General features: G+C 44.8%; 1 protein-coding gene across 1 annotated transcript; it reads left to right on the forward strand.

The window, feature by feature from the left end:
* Positions 1–7252: 7252 nt before the first annotated feature.
* On the forward strand, positions 7253–14062 carry LOC110499712 (tetraspanin-8). The gene is made up of 9 exons (XM_036956591.2): positions 7253–7384; positions 7712–7780; positions 8312–8428; positions 8782–8856; positions 9026–9121; positions 9663–9779; positions 12277–12333; positions 12672–12755; positions 12890–14062. The coding sequence occupies exons 1-9, from the start codon at positions 7325–7327 to the stop codon at positions 13055–13057; spliced, it is 843 nt and encodes a 280-aa protein (XP_036812486.2). The 5' UTR covers positions 7253–7324; the 3' UTR covers positions 13058–14062.
* The last annotated feature ends 3199 nt before the right edge of the window (positions 14063–17261 follow it).

The raw sequence follows: 17261 nt of genomic DNA on the forward strand, positions 1-17261 counted from the left end.
GTGTAGGTGTTGCATACCTTCCTGTCCAGTGGAGCTCAGTGTAGGTGTTGCATACCTTCCTGACCAGTGGAGCCCAGTGTAGGTTCTGCATACCTTCCTGACCAGTGGAGCCCAGTGTTGCATACCTTCCTGTCCAGTGGAGCTCAGTGTAGGTGTTGCATACCTTCCTGTCCAGTGGAGCTCAGTGTAGGTGTTGCATACCTTCCTGACCAGTGGAGCCCAGTGTAGGTGCTGCATACCTTCCTGACCAGTGGAGCCCAGTGTAGGTGTTGCATACCTTCCTGACCAGTGGAGCCCAGTGTAGGTGCTGCATACCTTCCTGACCAGTGGAGCTCAGTGTTGCATACCTTCCTGACCAGTGGAGCCCAGTGTTGCATACCTTCCTGACCAGTGGAGCTCAGTGTTGCATACCTTCCTGACCAGTGGAGCCCAGTGTTGCATACCTTCCTGACCAGTGGAGCTCAGTGTTGCATACCTTCCTGACCAGTGGAGCCCAGTGTTGCATACCTTCCTGACCAGTGGAGCCCAGTGTTGCATACCTTCCTGACCAGTGGAGCTCAGTGTTGCATACCTTCCTGACCAGTGGAGCTCAGTGTTGCATACCTTCCTGACCAGTGGAGCTCAGTGTTGCATACCTTCCTGACCAGTGGAGCTCAGTGTTGCATACCTTCCTGACCAGTGGAGCTCAGTGTTGCATACCTTCCTGACCAGTGGAGCTCAGTGTTGCATACCTTCCTGACCAGTGGAGCCCAGTGTTGCATACCTTCCTGACCAGTGGAGCTCAGTGTTGCATACCTTCCTGACCAGTGGAGCCCAGTGTTGCATACCTTCCTGACCAGTGGAGCTCAGTGTTGCATACCTTCCTGACCAGTGGAGCTCAGTGTTGCATACCTTCCTGACCAGTGGAGCTCAGTGTTGCATACCTTCCTGACCAGTGGAGCTCAGTGTTGCATACCTTCCTGACCAGTGGAGCCCAGTGTTGCATACCTTCCTGACCAGTGGAGCTCAGTGTTGCATACCTTCCTGACCAGTGGAGCCCAGTGTTGCATACCTTCCTGACCAGTGGAGCTCAGTGTTGCATACCTTCCTGACCAGTGGAGCCCAGTGTTGCATACCTTCCTGACCAGTGGAGCCCAGTGTTGCATACCTTCCTGTCCAGTGGAGCTCAGTGTAGGTGTTGCATACCTTCCTGTCCAGTGGAGCTCAGTGTAGGTGTTGCATACCTTCCTGACCAGTGGAGCCCAGTGTAGGTGCTGCATACCTTCCTGACCAGTGGAGCCCAGTGTAGGTGTTGCATACCTTCCTGACCAGTGGAGCCCAGTGTAGGTGCTGCATACCTTCCTGTCCAGTGGAGCTCAGTGTAGGTGCTGCATACCTTCCTGACCAGTGGAGCCCAGTGTAGGTGCTGCATACCTTCCTGACCAGTGGAGCTCAGTGCTGCATACCTTCCTGACCAGTGGAGCTCAGTGCTGCATACCTTCCTGACCAGTGGAGCTCAGTGCTGCAAACCTTCCTGTCCAGTGGAGCTCAGTGCTGCAAACCTTCCTGTCCAGTGGAGCTCAGTGCTGCAAACCTTCCTGTCCAGTGGAGCTCAGTGCTGCAAACCTTCCTGTCCAGTGGAGCTCAGTGCTGCAAACCTTCCTGTCCAGTGGAGCTCAGTGCTGCAAACCTTCCTGTCCAGTGGAGCTCAGTGCTGCAAACCTTCCTGACCAGTGGAGCTCAGTGCTGCATACCTTCCTGTCCAGTGGAGCTCAGTGTAGGTGCTGCATACCTTCCTGTCCAGTGGAGCTCAGTGTAGGTGTTGCATACCTTCCTGACCAGTGGAGCTCAGTGTAGGTGTTGCATACCTTCCTGTCCAGTGGAGCTCAGTGTAGGTGTTGCATACCTTCCTGACCAGTGGAGCCCAGTGTAGGTTCTGCATACCTTCCTGACCAGTGGAGCCCAGTGTAGGTTCTGCATACTGAAAGTTGAACTCAATTTGCAATAAACTGGTTTATCACAGAATACTCAAAACTCAGAATGTTTTTCACTTTTTAAATACCCAAAATAATCAACAGCTGAATACGGGCCTTTCGAGTGATGCAGCACTCTCTCCTGTCAAAACTCCCCCCATCCTCAACACTCTCTCCTGTCATAACTCCCCCCCCTGTCCTCAACACTCTCTCCTGTCATAACTCCCCCCCCCTGTCCTCAACACTCTCTCCTGTCAAAACTCCCCCTGTCCTCAACACTCTCTCCTGTCAAAACTCCCCCTGTCCTCAACACTCTCTCCTGTCAAAACTCCCCCCCCTGTCCTCAACACTCTCTCCTGTCATAACTCCCCCCTGTCCTCAACACTCTCTCCTGTCAAAACTCCCCCCGTCCTCAACACTCTCTCCTGTCAAAACTCCCCCCCCCCTGTCCTCAACACTCTCTCCTGTCAAAACTCCCCCCCCCTGTCCTCAACACTCTCTCCTGTCATAACTCCCCCCTGTCCTCAACACTCTCTCCTGTCAAAACTCCCCCTGTCCTCAACACTCTCTCCTGTCAAAACTCCCCCCGTCCTCAACACTCTCTCCTGTCAAAACTCCTCCCGTCCTCAACACTCTCTCCTGTCAAAACTACCCCCGTCCTCAGCACTCTCTCCTGTCAAAACTCCCCCCGTCCTCAACACTCTCTCCTGTCAAAACTCCCCCCGTCCTCAACACTCTCTCCTGTCAAAACTCCCCCTGTCCTCAACACTCTCTCCTGTCAAAACTCCCCCTGTCCTCAACACTCTCTCCTGTCATAACTCCCCCCATCCTCAACACTCTCTCCTGTCATAACTCCCCCCTGTCCTCAACACTCTCTCCTGTCAAAACTCCCCCCCCCCTGTCCTCAACACTCTCTCCTGTCAAAACTCCCCCCTGTCCTCAACACTCTCTCCTGTCAAAACTCCCCCCATCCTCAACACTCTCTCCTGTCAAAACTCCCCCTGTCCTCAACACTATCTCCTGTCAAAACTCCCCCCCCCCCTTGTCCTCAACACTCTCTCCTGTCAAAACTCCCCCCCCCCCTTGTCCTCAACACTCTCTCCTGTCAAAACTCCCCCCCCCCTTGTCCTCAACACTCTCTCCTGTCAAAACTCCCCCCCCCTGTCCTCAACACTCTCACCTGTCAAATCTCCCCCCCTGTCCTCAACACTCTCTCCTGTCAAAACTCTCCCCCCCCCCCCCCCCCCCCGTCCTCAACACTCTCTCCTGTCACCCCCCCCCCCCCCCCCCCCCTGTCCTCAACACTCTCTCCTGTCAAAACTCCTCCCGTCCTCAACACTCTCTCCGGTCAAAACTCCCCCCGTCCTCAACACTCTCTCCTGTCAAAACTCCCCCCGTCCTCAACACTCTCTCCTGTCAAAACTCCCCCCTGTCCTCAACACTCTCTCCGGTCAAAACCCCCCCTGTCCTCAACACTCTCTCCTGTCAAAACTCCCCCTGTCCTCAACACTCTCTCCTGTCAAAACTCCCCCTGTCCTCAACACTCTCTCCTGTCAAAACTCCCCCTGTCCTCAACACTCTCTCCTGTCAAAACTCCCCCTGTCCTCAACACTCTCTCCTGTCATAACTCCCCCCCCGTCCTCAACACTCTCTCCTGTCAAAACTCCCCCCTGTCCTCAACACTCTCTCCTGTCAAAACTCCCCCTGTCCTCAACACTCTCTCCTGTCAAAACTCCCCCTGTCCTCAACACTCTCTCCTGTCAAAACTCCCCCTGTCCTCAACACTCTCTCCTGTCAAAACTCCCCCTGTCCTCAACACTCTCTCCTGTCAAAACTCCCCCCGTCCTCAACACTCTCTCCTGTCAAAACTCCCCCCGTCCTCAACACTCTCTCCTGTCAAAACTCCTCCCGTCCATACAATTATATACTTCAGCAGTTTTCCACTAATATGACAGCACTTTCAATAGGCCCTTTCACCCTGATTAAGCTCATGATTTTCTGCTAACCAGGACATTCTCAACCGCTGTTGGCATCACTTCCTCTTCTCTGCCGCCTCTTCCTCATCTTCGTGCTGTTAGCATATCTGTGATTTCCAGCCACAAGCTTTCTAGCAGACAGTTCCCCAGAACCAACCACAGGCTAGTATACAATTTCCCTTCTATCACTACAACCCTACAATACAAAAACATCCTTGAGACATAAAGTCTCAGTCTACTTCCCCTTAATCACACAAACTTCTACTAATCACACAAACTACTACTAATCACACAAACTTCTACTAATCACACAAACTACTACTAATCACACAAACTACTAGTAATCACACAAACTACTACTAATCACACAAACTACTACTAATCACACAAACTTCTACTAATCACACAAACTACTACTAATCACACAAACTACTACTAATCACACAAACTACTACTAATCACACAAACTACTACTAATCACACAAACTACTATTAATCACACAAACTACTACTAATCACACAAACTACTATTAATCACACAAACTACTACTAATCACACAAACTACTATTAATCACACAAACTACTACTAATCACACAAACTACTATTAATCACACAAACTACTACTAATCACACAAACTACTACTAATCACACAAACTACTATTAATCACACAAACTACTACTAATCACACAAACTACTATTAATCACACAAACTTCTACTAATCACACAAACTACTACTAATCACACAAACTACTACTAATCACACAAACTACTACTAATCACACAAACTACTATTAATCACACAAACTACTATTAATCACACAAACTACTATTAATCACACAAACTACTATTAATCACACCAACAGCAATTATCTACAATGTAAAAATACCTTCCTTTAGCTGGGACCCATGTAGGTGCTGCCTGTGTTCCTTTAGCTGGGACCCGTGTAGGTGCTGCCTGTGTTCCTTTAGCTGGGACCCGTGTAGGTGCTGCCTGTGTTCCTTTAGCTGGGACCAGTATCGGTGCTGCCTGTGTTCCTTTAGCTGGGACCCGTGTAGGTGCTGCCTGTGTTCCTTTAGCTGGGACCCGTGTAGGTGCTGCCTGTGTTCCTTTAGCTGGGACCAGTATCGGTGCTGCCTGTGTTCCTTTAGCTGGGACCAGTATCGGTGCTGCCTGTGTTCCTTTAGCTGGGACCAGTATCGGTGCTGCCTGTGTTCCTTTAGCTGGGACCAGTATCGGTGCTGCCTGTGTTCCGGAGCTGGGCCCAGTATCGGTGCTGCCTGTGTTCCGGAGCTGGGACCAGTATCGGTGCTGCCTGTGTTCCGGAGCTGGGACCAGTATCGGTGCTGCCTGTGTTCCGGAGCTGGGCCCAGGGTTGGGAGAGCGACAGAGAGAGAGAGAGAGAGAGAAAGAAAGAAAGAAAGAAAGAAAGAGAGAGAGAGAGAGAGAGAGAGAGAGAGAGAGAGAGAGAGAGAGAGAGACCCTATTCTGACCCAGTCTCTCCTCATTCTGGACTACAGACAGTCAGTTAATTACCTGGGTCTGAGGAGACTAAGACTCTATTCTGACCCAGTCTCTACTCATTCTGGACTACAAACAGTCAGTTAATTACCTGGGTCTGAGGAGACTAAGACTCTATTCTGACCCAGTCTCTACTCATCATGGACTACAGACAGTCAGTTAATTACCTGGGTCTGAGGAGACTAAGACTCTATTCTGACCCAGTCTCTACTCATTCTGGACTACAGACAGTCAGTTAATTACCTGGGTCCCAGGAGACTAAGACTCTATTCTGACCCAATCTCTCCTCATTACGGACTACAGTTAATAACCTGGGTCCCAGGAGACTAAGACCCTATTCTAGCTCAGCCTTGGATCAATAAACCAAATCTTTATTTCTCTTGTCTTCTATTGTTTGCTCATTTGCTCTCTCCTCTCTCTCTCTCTACTCACTGTCTGTCTTTCTTTCTCTCTTTCTCTCACCAGCCTGTGATATCTTTCAAGCATTTTGCTACACCCCAAATAATATAACATTTGATTTAATAAACTTTCAAATTTGATTTGAGTCTAGAGTTGGTGTAATGTATCTCTGTAAAAAAACTAAAATATATTTTCATATTCGTTCTGCTATATCCATGCAGTGAAATGTGAGTAGGCAAGTTTGTAAACACTGGAAAAGTACTTTAGATGATGCAGGACAGGCCTAGATACAGCGAAATATAACTAACCCAAGATAGTTCATCTGTGCCGTTTACAGTGGGAGCAAATAAGGAAGAGTGGGCAGAACAAGCAAGGTGGTTAAAGCCAAGCAAGAGCTAGCGAGATCCTATTGGCGCGTTGTAGCGTGTATTTGCATATTTCCATTAGGGAACGCCTACTCTGTGAAGTGCGCTTGTGCACAAATTCAATTCGACCTTGCACTCTTTCTAAACAATTCCATTTAAATATTTGGAGAAGTCTTTAAAACTTACTTCACTGTGTTTGTAACATATTGTAGTTTAGGGAACAGAAAAAATATATTGAGGTCAAATGTTTAATCGATGAGAAAATTAGCAGAACGTCTGCCCAGTTTCACGTAGTTCCATCCTCTCCCACACCACCCACGACTGAACTACCATTTGGTGGTGAGAAAACGTTAAAAATCTAAACGGATGCTTCAGCTTTATAGGCCCAGTGACATGTCTGGGTTACTCCTTCTGTCTGTGCTTACGTGTAGTGATGTCCTATGTTTTTGTTGTTATTGTGTTGTAATTTGAAATGTACTTTTTAAAAATATATATATATACAGAAAAAAAGCTTACGGTATGTGACTTATATATATATATATACACTAGATGATTTTATGGGTGTGTGTGTTGAAGCCATTGAACTTCCATCTTGGCATTCCCCCACAGTTGTAATTGTATATTGGAATCTTTAGAAAAGCATTTATTCCATTACAGACACCTTAATGCATACGTCCAAATTAAATCACGTGAGCTAATCATACAAACAAAAAATAGAGAAAAAACAAAAACATTTCCCTTTAAAGTATATATTTTTTTGATGACTAATGATACTGTCCCAACTACAACAACAAAAAGTATTAAATACATGTAATTTTGTCCTTTATTTATAAATACTGTAGATCTCCATTCATTCTTGTGGCGGACTGGGCCGTACCGGGGAGTTCCAATATGGCCGACCGTTGGCTTCAAAGGCTTATACTGGCAATACATACCTTTTTTCCATTCCAGGGTTTATATACATCGTTGGTTACAGTGTAATTTACAGGAACTAACTCAGTACTGCCGACAACATCAGCTACCCGGAAAACTGACACACTCACGAGCAGCACGGACAGGTAGAGTTAGTTTTCTGAGAGCTGAAGTGTGTACCTGATAAACACGACAATGGCTAAACTTAATAGCTGTTTCCAACGGCTTTTTGTCTTCTTCAACCTGCTGTTTGCGGTAAGTTAGCAACTCTTTATTTGTAAATACAAGTAGGAACATGCGATTAACTCAGTAGGCGATACTTTAAGGTTACTTTCGATTGTAATCAACTGCGCAACAAGTTCGTGTATCTTCTTCACCAAAAACTTCTGCCCATAAAAGTTAGTTTCAAAATGTTTGTAGCCTGTCTGTGTGAAATTATATGGTTTCTATCCACTTTCCTACGTGTCTCTCTCCATGTTGTATAAAGTTGTATAATCCAACTTCACATCCGTTAAATATGTCTTTAAAGGCGTGTTTTATTACCTTATGTTATTTGATAGTGAATGGGATGTTTTTCTTTAGATCGTTGGAGGTGTGATTATCGGCCTGGGACTTCTGGGTCAATTCGGCTACAATGACAGCACTTCAGAGGTAAAATGGGATCTAGCTCTGGTCCGTGGCGTTACATGCGGTTTGAGCTTTGAAGAAGTTTTAAAGCCGCACACGTAACACCCTAGACAAGAGCTAAATGGGCTCAAAGTTCAAATTACATTCAAACTGAATTTTACGAATAGATATATATGGATATTGAATGAATTCTTACCAAAGATAATTCATTTTGATTATATAATTTCTCTATTTTGAAAAAACAAAAGTGGAAACAAACAGTTACTCATAAGCATTAAACGCTTCAGCATCTGAAAAACAGGTTAATGTGTCAACAGTTTATGTAGTAGACTATAACTATACTTCCTTATTGGTTAGCTATATATACACAAAGTGAACTCTCGTGTACAAAGTCGATGTTCCTAAAGTACTGTCCTATACAAGAATTATAGGTCTACTGTGCAATAATAAAAGATGTGATTTTTTTTTCTTCTCCCTATTAGGAACGTAGGCATTGCTATTGTGATGTCATAATGGTACGCTGAGACACACGGTGGATGTTGTATTGTTTTTCAGTTTGAAAACCAGACCAAAGGGTTTCTGGGGATGTATCTGGTAGGAGGCATCACCATGGCCATGTCTCTGCTCGGGGCGTACGGAGCACACGGAGGGAAGAGAATTCCCCTGATCGTGGTGAGAGGGTCTACTGCGACCAGCTGAGTTCACATTCGAACAGACATCTACGACCATAGAGACAGAGCAATATACAACATGTCACGGTTTCCCAGACACAGATTAACCCCAGTTCTGGATTAAAAACTGGTTTTCGATGAAGATACCTACTTGAGCTTGCTTTTTAGTCCAGAACTAGGCTCAGTCTGTGTCTGGGAAACCACCCTGATATCCTGTTTTATATCGTACTACGACATTGGGTTAGGAAAGACACCGTTTCGTAACCTGTTTTGTTCACTGAGTCACACAGTAACTTTATTGGACAGAAAATTGTTTAAGTCTCTCTATCTCTCTCTTTCACATTCTCTCTCTAGTTTCTGGCGGCCTGTTTTATTTGCTGCTTCGGCCTCCTGCGTCTGGCGGTGCCCACAGCCATGTACCGTTCGGAGGTATTGTTGGTTAATAATAATGTCTGTACATGACTGTCCTGTAATACTGATGTGTTATACTAGTAAGACTGTGTGTGTGTGTGTGTGTGTGTGTGTGTGTGTGTGTGTGTGTGTGTGTATTATGTAAAGGCCATTGTTGACACCAGTGGTTGTTGTGTTTGTTTTGCAGATGAAGCAGTTCGTGGAGGCGAAGTTCCGTGAGGCCCTGCCTCTGAACGAAGCCTCCCCTGATGTTAGACAGTTCACCGAGAGGATTCAGCTGAATGTATGTACAGGGACATTTTCCGTCAATCATTTCACCACAATATACTCGACATGTCCATAACATTCATTATATCAAAGGATCCCGCTTGGGATCTATTCTGTCTTTTCCATGAATCATCATCAGCAGGAAATATTTCACTAAGGTTTACAATAATATCATTCATTATATACTTTATAGTTTTGAGAAGTTACGTTCTAGTTTCGTGTACAACATGTACCTCAGTAATGTTAACTTCCTGTAACAACACACTGTAGTGTTCACTTGATCTCTACCCTTGACCAATGAGTCTACTGTCCTCCCAAACCCCCCAAATTGAAGTGTTCCTTCCAAATAGGTCCAGACACTGCTGGGCATAACAGACTTGTTTTGTTGACTCTAACCAGCAGTAATGAGGAAGAGGTTGACCTCGTGGTTCAACTAGTTTACTGTTCTCAACATGTCCTTTGTGTTGAGGTTGACCTCGTGGTTCAACTAGTTTACTGTTCTCAACATGGCCTTTTGCTCGATACGCTGACTGACTGTGTGTGGGTTTTTTTAACAGTTGAAGTGCTGTGGGCTGTTCAGTTACACAGACTGGGGCAACAACGTCCCTAACTCCTGTCTCTGTCAGGGGGAGGAAGATCAGATGGAGGGTACATGCCTGAACATTCAATACCGGGTGAGTTCAGATGAACTCTACATGACAGGACTGATGATGTAGCTTTATAGTCAATAGTCTCCTCCTTCTTCTTCTCAGTTCTTATGCACATAGGTTTACATCCTGTTAGATACATTCATTAAGGGTTATGTCTGTTAAAGACATTCATTAAGGGTTATGTCTGTTAGAGACATTCATTAAGGGTTAAGTCTGTTAGAGACATTCATTAAGGGTTAAGTCTGTTAGAGACATTCATTAAGGGTTAAGTCTGTTAGAGACATTCATTAAGGGTTAAGTCTGTTAGAGACATTCATTAAGGGTTAAGTCTGTTAGAGACATTCATTAAGGGTTAAGTCTGTTAGAGACATTCATTAAGGGTTAAGTCTGTTAGAGACATTCATTAAGGGTTAAGTCTGTTAGAGACATTCATTAAAGGTTAAGTCTGTTAGAGACATTCATTAAGGGTTAAGTCTGTTAGAGACATTCATTAAGGGTTAAGTCTGTTAGAGACATTCATTAAGGGTTAAGTCTGTTAGAGACATTCATTAAGGGTTATGTCTGTTAGAGACATTCATTAAGGGTTATGTCTGTTAGAGACATTCATTAACCTCTAGCGACGAGAAATTCGGTATCCGGGAGCGTAATTATAGCCTCAAGCTCATTACCATAACGCAACGTTAACTATTCATGAAAATCGCAAATGAAATAAATATATTGGCTCACAAGCTTAGCCTTTTGTTAACAACACTGTCATCTCAGATTTTCAAAATATGCTTTTGAACCATAGCTACACAAGCATTTGTGTAAGAGTATTGATAGCCTAGCATAGCATTTAGCCTAGCATTCAGCAGGCAACATTTTCACAAAAACAAGAAAAGCATTCAAATAAAATAATTGACCTTTGAAGAACTTCAGATGTTTTCAATGAGGAGACTCTCAGTTAGATAGCAAATGTTCAGTTTTTCCAAAAATATTATTTGTGTAGGAGAAATCACTCCGTTTTGTTCATCACGTTTGGCTAAGAAAAAAAACAGAAAATTCAGTCATTACAACGCCAAACTTTTTTCCAAATTAACTCCATAATATCAACAGAAACATGGCAAACGTTGTTTAGAATCAATCCTCAAAGTGTTTTTCACATATCTATTCGATGATAAGTCATTCGTGGCAGTAGGGTTTCTCCTCTGAAGCAAATGGAAAAATACACGCAGGTGGAGATTATGCAATAATTGCAACGGAGGACACCAAGCGAGCACCTGGTAAATGTAGTCTCTTATGGTCAATCTTCCAATGATATGCCTACAAATACGTCACAATGCTGCAGACACCTTGGGGAAACGACAGAAAGTGTAAGCTCATTCCTGGCGCATTCACAGCCATATAAGGAGACATTGGAACACAGCGCCTTCAAAATCTGGGGCATTTCCTGTTTGAAATGTCATCTTGGTTTCGCCTGTTGCATCAGTTCTGTGGCACTCACAGATAATATCTTTGCAGATTTGGAAGCGTCAGTGTTTTCTTTCCAAAGCTGTGAATTATATGCATAGTCGAGCATCTTTTCGTGACAAAATATCTTGTTTAAAACTGGAACGTTTTTTTATCCAAAAATTAAAAGAGCGCCCCCTAAATCGAAGAAGTTAAGGGTTATGTCTGTTAGATACATTCATTAAGGGTTATGTCTGTTGGAGACATTCATTAAGGGTTATGTCTGTTGGAGACATTCATTAAGGGTTATGTCTGTTGGAGACATTCATTAAGGGTTATGTCTGTTAGAGACATTCATTAAGGGTTATGAGACATTCATTAAGGGTTATGTCTGTTAGAGACGTTCATTAAGGGTTATGAGACATTCATTAAGGGTTATATCTGTTAGAGACGTTCATTAAGGGTTATGTCTGTTAGAGACATTCATTAAGGGTTATGAGACATTCATTAAGGGTTATATCTGTTAGAGACGTTCATTAAGGGTTATGTCTGTTAGAGACATTCATTAAGGGTTATGAGACATTCATTAAGGGTTATGAGACATTCATTAAGGGTTATGTCTGTTAGAGACATTCATTAAGGGTTATGAGACATTCATTAAGGGTTATGAGACATTCATTAAGGGTTATGAGACATTCATTAAGGGTTATGTCTGTTAGAGACATTCATTAAGGGTTAAGAGACATTCATTAAGGGTTATGAGACATTCATTAAGGGTTATGAGACATTCATTAAGGGTTAAGATACATTCATTAAGGGTTATGAGACATTCATTAAGGGTTATGAGACATTCATTAAGGGTTATGAGACATTCATTAAGGGTTATGTCTGTTAGAGACATTCATTAAGGGTTAAGAGACATTCATTAAGGGTTATGAGACATTCATTAAGGGTTATGAGACATTCATTAAGGGTTATGTCTGTTAGAGACATTCATTAAGGGTTATGTCTGTTAGAGACATTCATTAAGGGTTATGTCTGTTAGAGACATTCATTACGTCGTGTCAGTTTTTCTTATTCTTCTGTTTTTCAGTTGTTGTTCCTTTCAGAGTACAGGATGACTGGACACCAGAAGCTGATCTACAAACAGGTTGGACCAGCTTCCCTTTTCGGTTATCTTTAAATCAACCGTCTACATTCCTAGACAGAAACGGTTGCTTTTGTCACTGATCAGAGAGCAGCACACTGTGGAGACCGAAGCTCTTCTGTTGAGCCATGATCTGAGTCGTCACGTTAATTACACAGACATGAAATTCACCAACCTCTTTTTCAGTCTGCACATTTTGAGTTTTTTTGTGATCCCTGCGGGAATTGAACCCGTGACCTTGGCATCGCCTAGTACCACACTGTAACCATGTGAGCCAGACAGGACCATGACTGAGTTGTGATCTGTGTTCCAATGAGTATTAACGGCCCTCTGTCCCACAGACCTGCTTCCCCATCCTCGAGGGCTACCTGGCTAAAGCTCTGGACATCGTGTTGGGCGTTTTCTTCGGATTCGCTGCTCTGGCTGTGAGCATGCATTCTTTACCGCGCACATTTCACACCTTACACATCACACTGTCAGTTGAATATCTCTACTAGTCCCCTGGCTTGCTGTCACCCGCGTGGTTGTTTTTAATTCACGTTGTTGTGTTGTCCTCCAGCTCCTGGGAGCGGTGATGTCTGCCGTCCTGCTGGCTCAGCTGAGGAGCTCTACCGTAGCGGTTCCTGTGGTGTTCAGTGTCAGCTCTCACCCATCCACGTTCGACTTCAGTTCCCACCCACCCAAGTACAGCAAGCTTTACGACGAGCCTGAGAAGCCTGAGAAGTGAAAAAGCAGACTGAGGTTCAGGATGTGGTTAGTTAGATGACATGGTTTTAGGCTGTTGTTCAGTCCGGCTCAGCATAGAAATATAACTACTAGAATGGTTAAAGCCCCACAACCATGGGGTATGATCAATATAGTTAAATGGGGATTGTCTTTCTTTCTAGTGATCCATTTCTATGGTGTCCAGACTCTCACTGTTTTCCTTCCACATCTTCTCATGGTTGTTGTTGTGTGTTTTTTCAACGGAGAGGTCTCCTTAACTCTCTTACTGACTGTCAAACCAAAAAGGAAGGTGCTGCTTCCTTCTGTGTGTAATTAGCTTTGATTTGAGTTCTACGTTTTAAAAGAGAATCACCACCGGTGGTTTTATACACATGCAGGGAATTCTGGGTAAAATGGTTGGGGAACGTTACGTTTTATTTGCAGAATGAGACGCAGTGAACCGGCAGGGCGTTTTGAAAAGAGGATATCGCAAAGAGAGAACAACTCTGAGATAATAATGAACCGGCAGGGCGTTTTGAAAAGAGGATATCGCAAAGAGAGAACAACTCTGAGATAATAATGAACCGGCAGGGCGTTTTGAAAAGAGGATACCACAAAGAGAGAACAACTCTGAGATAATAATGAACCGGCAGGGCGTTTTGAAAAGAGGATACCACAAAGAGAGAACAACTCTGAGATAATAATGAACCGGCAGGGCGTTTTGAAAAGAGGATACCACAAAGAGAGAACAACTCTGAGATAGTAAGGACAGAATGTCATTTCCATAGGACTTTGAATGTCAAATCATTTGCCTTGAAACTGCAGTAATAAAGAGGGAAACGGAAGGGAAGGTTGACAAATAGAAACGGGGAAATAAATATCAGGAGCAGACAGAAGTCCTGTAGCTTTTTGCTCTGAAATGGAACAATGTTAAGTGTTTTGCTCTGAACTGTACATCCTTATATGGAATATACAACATGCCAACTGTCTTGCTCTCTATGTTTCTAAATAAAGCAACTGTCTTCTACATGTGTCTCTTTTTGTACAAATATATTATAATTTGGAACTTATTTACAACTCTTTTGAGGAATATATTATATATATATTAGAATTTTGAAATGATTTCCTCTTTTGAGAAAACATTCTATTTTAGATGCTTTGCATATTAAGTTCCAATTCAGTTGAATTAAAAACTCTAGATGTTATTGTCTACAAACCTGGAGCTACTGAGAGAGGAGAGAACCCTGACTAAAACACCCGAGGGAAGAGACAGGTGAGGGAGCAGAGGAGAGGAGAACCCCGACTAAAACACCCGAGGGAAGAGACAGGTGAGGGAGCAGAGGAGAGGAGAACCCCGACTAAAACACCCGAGGGAAGAGACAGGTGAGGGAGCAGAGGAGAGGAGAACCCCGACTAAAACACCCGAGGGAAGAGACAGGTGAGGGAGGGAGCAGAGGAGAACCCTGACTAAAACACCCGAGGGAAGAGATAGGTGAGGGAGCAGAGGAGAACCCTGACTAAAACACCAGAGGGAAGAGACAGGTGAGGGAGCAGAGGAGAGGAGAACCCCGACTAAAACACCCGAGGGAAGAGACAGGTGAGGGAGCAGAGGAGAGGAGAACACCGACTAAAACACCTGAGGGAACAGACAGGTGAGGGAGCAGAGGAGAACCCTGACTAAAACACCCGAGGGAAGAGACAGGTGAGGGAGCAGAGGAGAACCCCGACTAAAACACCAGAGGGAAGAGACAGGTGAGGGAGCAGAGCAGAGGAGAACCCCGACTAAAACACATGAGGGAACAGACAGGTGAGGGAGGGAGCAGAGGAGAGGATAACCCCAACTAAAACACCTGAGGGAAGAGACAGGTGAGGGAGGGAGCAGAGGAGAGGAGAACCCCGACTAAAACACCAGAGGGAAGAGACAGGTGAGGGAGCAGAGGAGAGGAGAACCCCAACTAAAACACCAGAGGAAAGAGACAGGTGAGGGAGGGAGCAGAGGAGAGGAGAACCCCAACTAAAACACCAGAGGAAAGAGACAGGTGAGGGAGGGAGCAGAGGAGAGGAGAACCCCGACTAAAATACCCAAGGGAAGAGACCGGTGAGGGAACAGAGGAGAACCCCAACTAAAACACCTGAGGGAAGAGACAGGTGAGGGAGCAGAGCAGAGGAGAGGAGAACCCCGACTAAAACACCCGAGGGAAGAGACAGGTGAGGGAGCAGAGGAGAACCCCGACTAAAACACCCGAGGGAAGAGACAGGTGAGGGAGCAGAGCAGAGGAGAACCCCGACTAAAACACCCGAGGGAAGAGACAGGTGAGGGAGGGAGCAGAGGAGAGGAGAACCCCGACTAAAACACCAGAGGAAAGAGACAGGTGAGGGAGGGAGCAGAGGAGAGGAGAACCCCGACTAAAATACCCAAGGGAAGAGACCGGTGAGGGAACAGAGGAGAACCCCAACTAAAACACCTGAGGGAAGAGACAGGTGAGGGAGCAGAGCAGAGGAGAGGAGAACCCCGACTAAAACACCCGAGGGAAGAGACAGGTGAGGGAGCATAGGAGAACCCAGACTAAAACACCCGAGGGAAGAGACAGGTGAGGGAGCAGAGCAGAGGAGAACCCCGACTAAAACACCCGAGGGAAGAGACAGGTGAGGGAGCAGAGGAGAACCCTGACTAAAACACCCGAGGGAAGAGACAGGTAAGGGAGCGAGCAGAGGAGAACCCCGACTAAAACACCAGAGGGAAGAGACAGGTGAGGGAGCAGAGGAGAACCCCGACTAAAACACCCAAGACAGACAGAGAGAGAGACAGAGGGGGCCCAGGTCTGACAGAATCTGTGCAGAAGACTTCAGATTCTAGTAGGGTGAGGCCGGGTGCTGCAGACTTTCCTAGGGCCTCACCCTACTAGAATCTGAAGTCTTCTGCACAGATTCTGTCAGACCTGGGCCCTGACAGTAAATCTCAGTAAGACCAAAATAATGGTGTTCCAAAAAAGGTCCAGTTGCCAGGACCACAAATACTAATTCCATCTAGACACTGTTGCCCTAGAGCACACAAAAAACTATACATACCTTGGCCTAAACATCAGCGCCACAGGTAACTTCCACAAAGCTGTGAACGATCTGAGAGACAAGGCAAGAAGGGCATTCTATGCCATCAAAAGGAACATACATTTCAACATACCAATTAGAATTTGGCTAAAAATACTTGAATCAGTCATAGAGCCCATTGCCCTTTATGGTTGTGAGGTCTGGGGTCCGCTCACCAACCAAGACTTCACAAAATGGGACAAACACCAAATTGAGACAGAATTCTGCAAAAATATCCTCCGTGTACAACGTAGAACACCAAATAATGCACGCAGAGCAGAATTAGGCCGATACCCACTAATTATCAAAATCCAGAAAAGAGACGTTAAATTCTACAACCACCTAAAAGGAAGCGATTCACAAACCTTCCATAACAAAGCCATCACCTACAGAGAGATGACCCTGGAGAAGAGTCCCCTTAGCAAGCTGGTCCTGGGGCTCTGTTCACAAACACAAACACACCCTACAGAGCCCCAGGACAGCAGCACAATTAGACCCAACCAAATCATGAGAAAACAAAAAGATAATTACTTAACACATTGGAAAGAATTAACAAAAAAACAGAGCAAACTAGAATGCTATTTGGCCCTACACAGAGAGTACACAGCGGCAGAATACCTGACCACTGTGACTGACCCAAAATTAAGGAAAGCTTTGACTATGTACAGACTCAGTGAGCATAGCCTTGCTATTGAGAAAGGCCGCCGTAGGCAGACATGGCTCTCAAGAGAAGACAGGCTATGTGCACACTGCCCACAAAATGAGGTGGAAACTGAGCTGCACTTCCTAACCTCCTGCCCAATGTATGACCATATTAGAGAGACATATTTCCCTCAGATTACACAGATCCACAAAGAATTCGAAAACAAATCCAAATTTGAAAAACTCCCATATCTACTGGGTGAAATTCCACAGTGTGCCATCACAGCAGCAAGATTTGTGACCTGTTGCCACGAGAAAAGGGCAACCAGTGAAGAGCTAACACCATTGTAAATACAACCCATATTTATGCTTATTTATTTTATCTTGTGTCCTTTAACCATTTGTACATTGTTAAAACACTGTATATATATATATAATATGACATTTGTAATGTCTTTACTGTTTTGAAACTTCTGTATGTGTAATGTTTACTGTTC

Source organism: Oncorhynchus mykiss, chromosome 15 (assembly GCF_057628025.1).
Source record: "Oncorhynchus mykiss isolate SJ-2025 chromosome 15, ASM5762802v1, whole genome shotgun sequence".
Classification (NCBI taxonomy): domain Eukaryota; kingdom Metazoa; phylum Chordata; class Actinopteri; order Salmoniformes; family Salmonidae; genus Oncorhynchus; species Oncorhynchus mykiss.

What these genes read in the sequence shown, in the direction of transcription:
- LOC110499712 (XM_036956591.2), top strand. Translation starts at nt 7,325, where the DNA reads ATGGCTAAACTTAATAGCTGTTTCCAACGGCTTTTTGTCTTCTTCAAC. An exon ending in GCCTGAACATTCAATACCGG is followed by an intron (nt 9,780 to 12,276) that starts GTGAGTTCAGAT and finishes TCTGTTTTTCAG; the next exon opens with TTGTTGTTCCTTTCAGAGTA. An exon ending in TCGGATTCGCTGCTCTGGCT is followed by an intron (nt 12,756 to 12,889) that starts GTGAGCATGCAT and finishes GTTGTCCTCCAG; the next exon opens with CTCCTGGGAGCGGTGATGTC.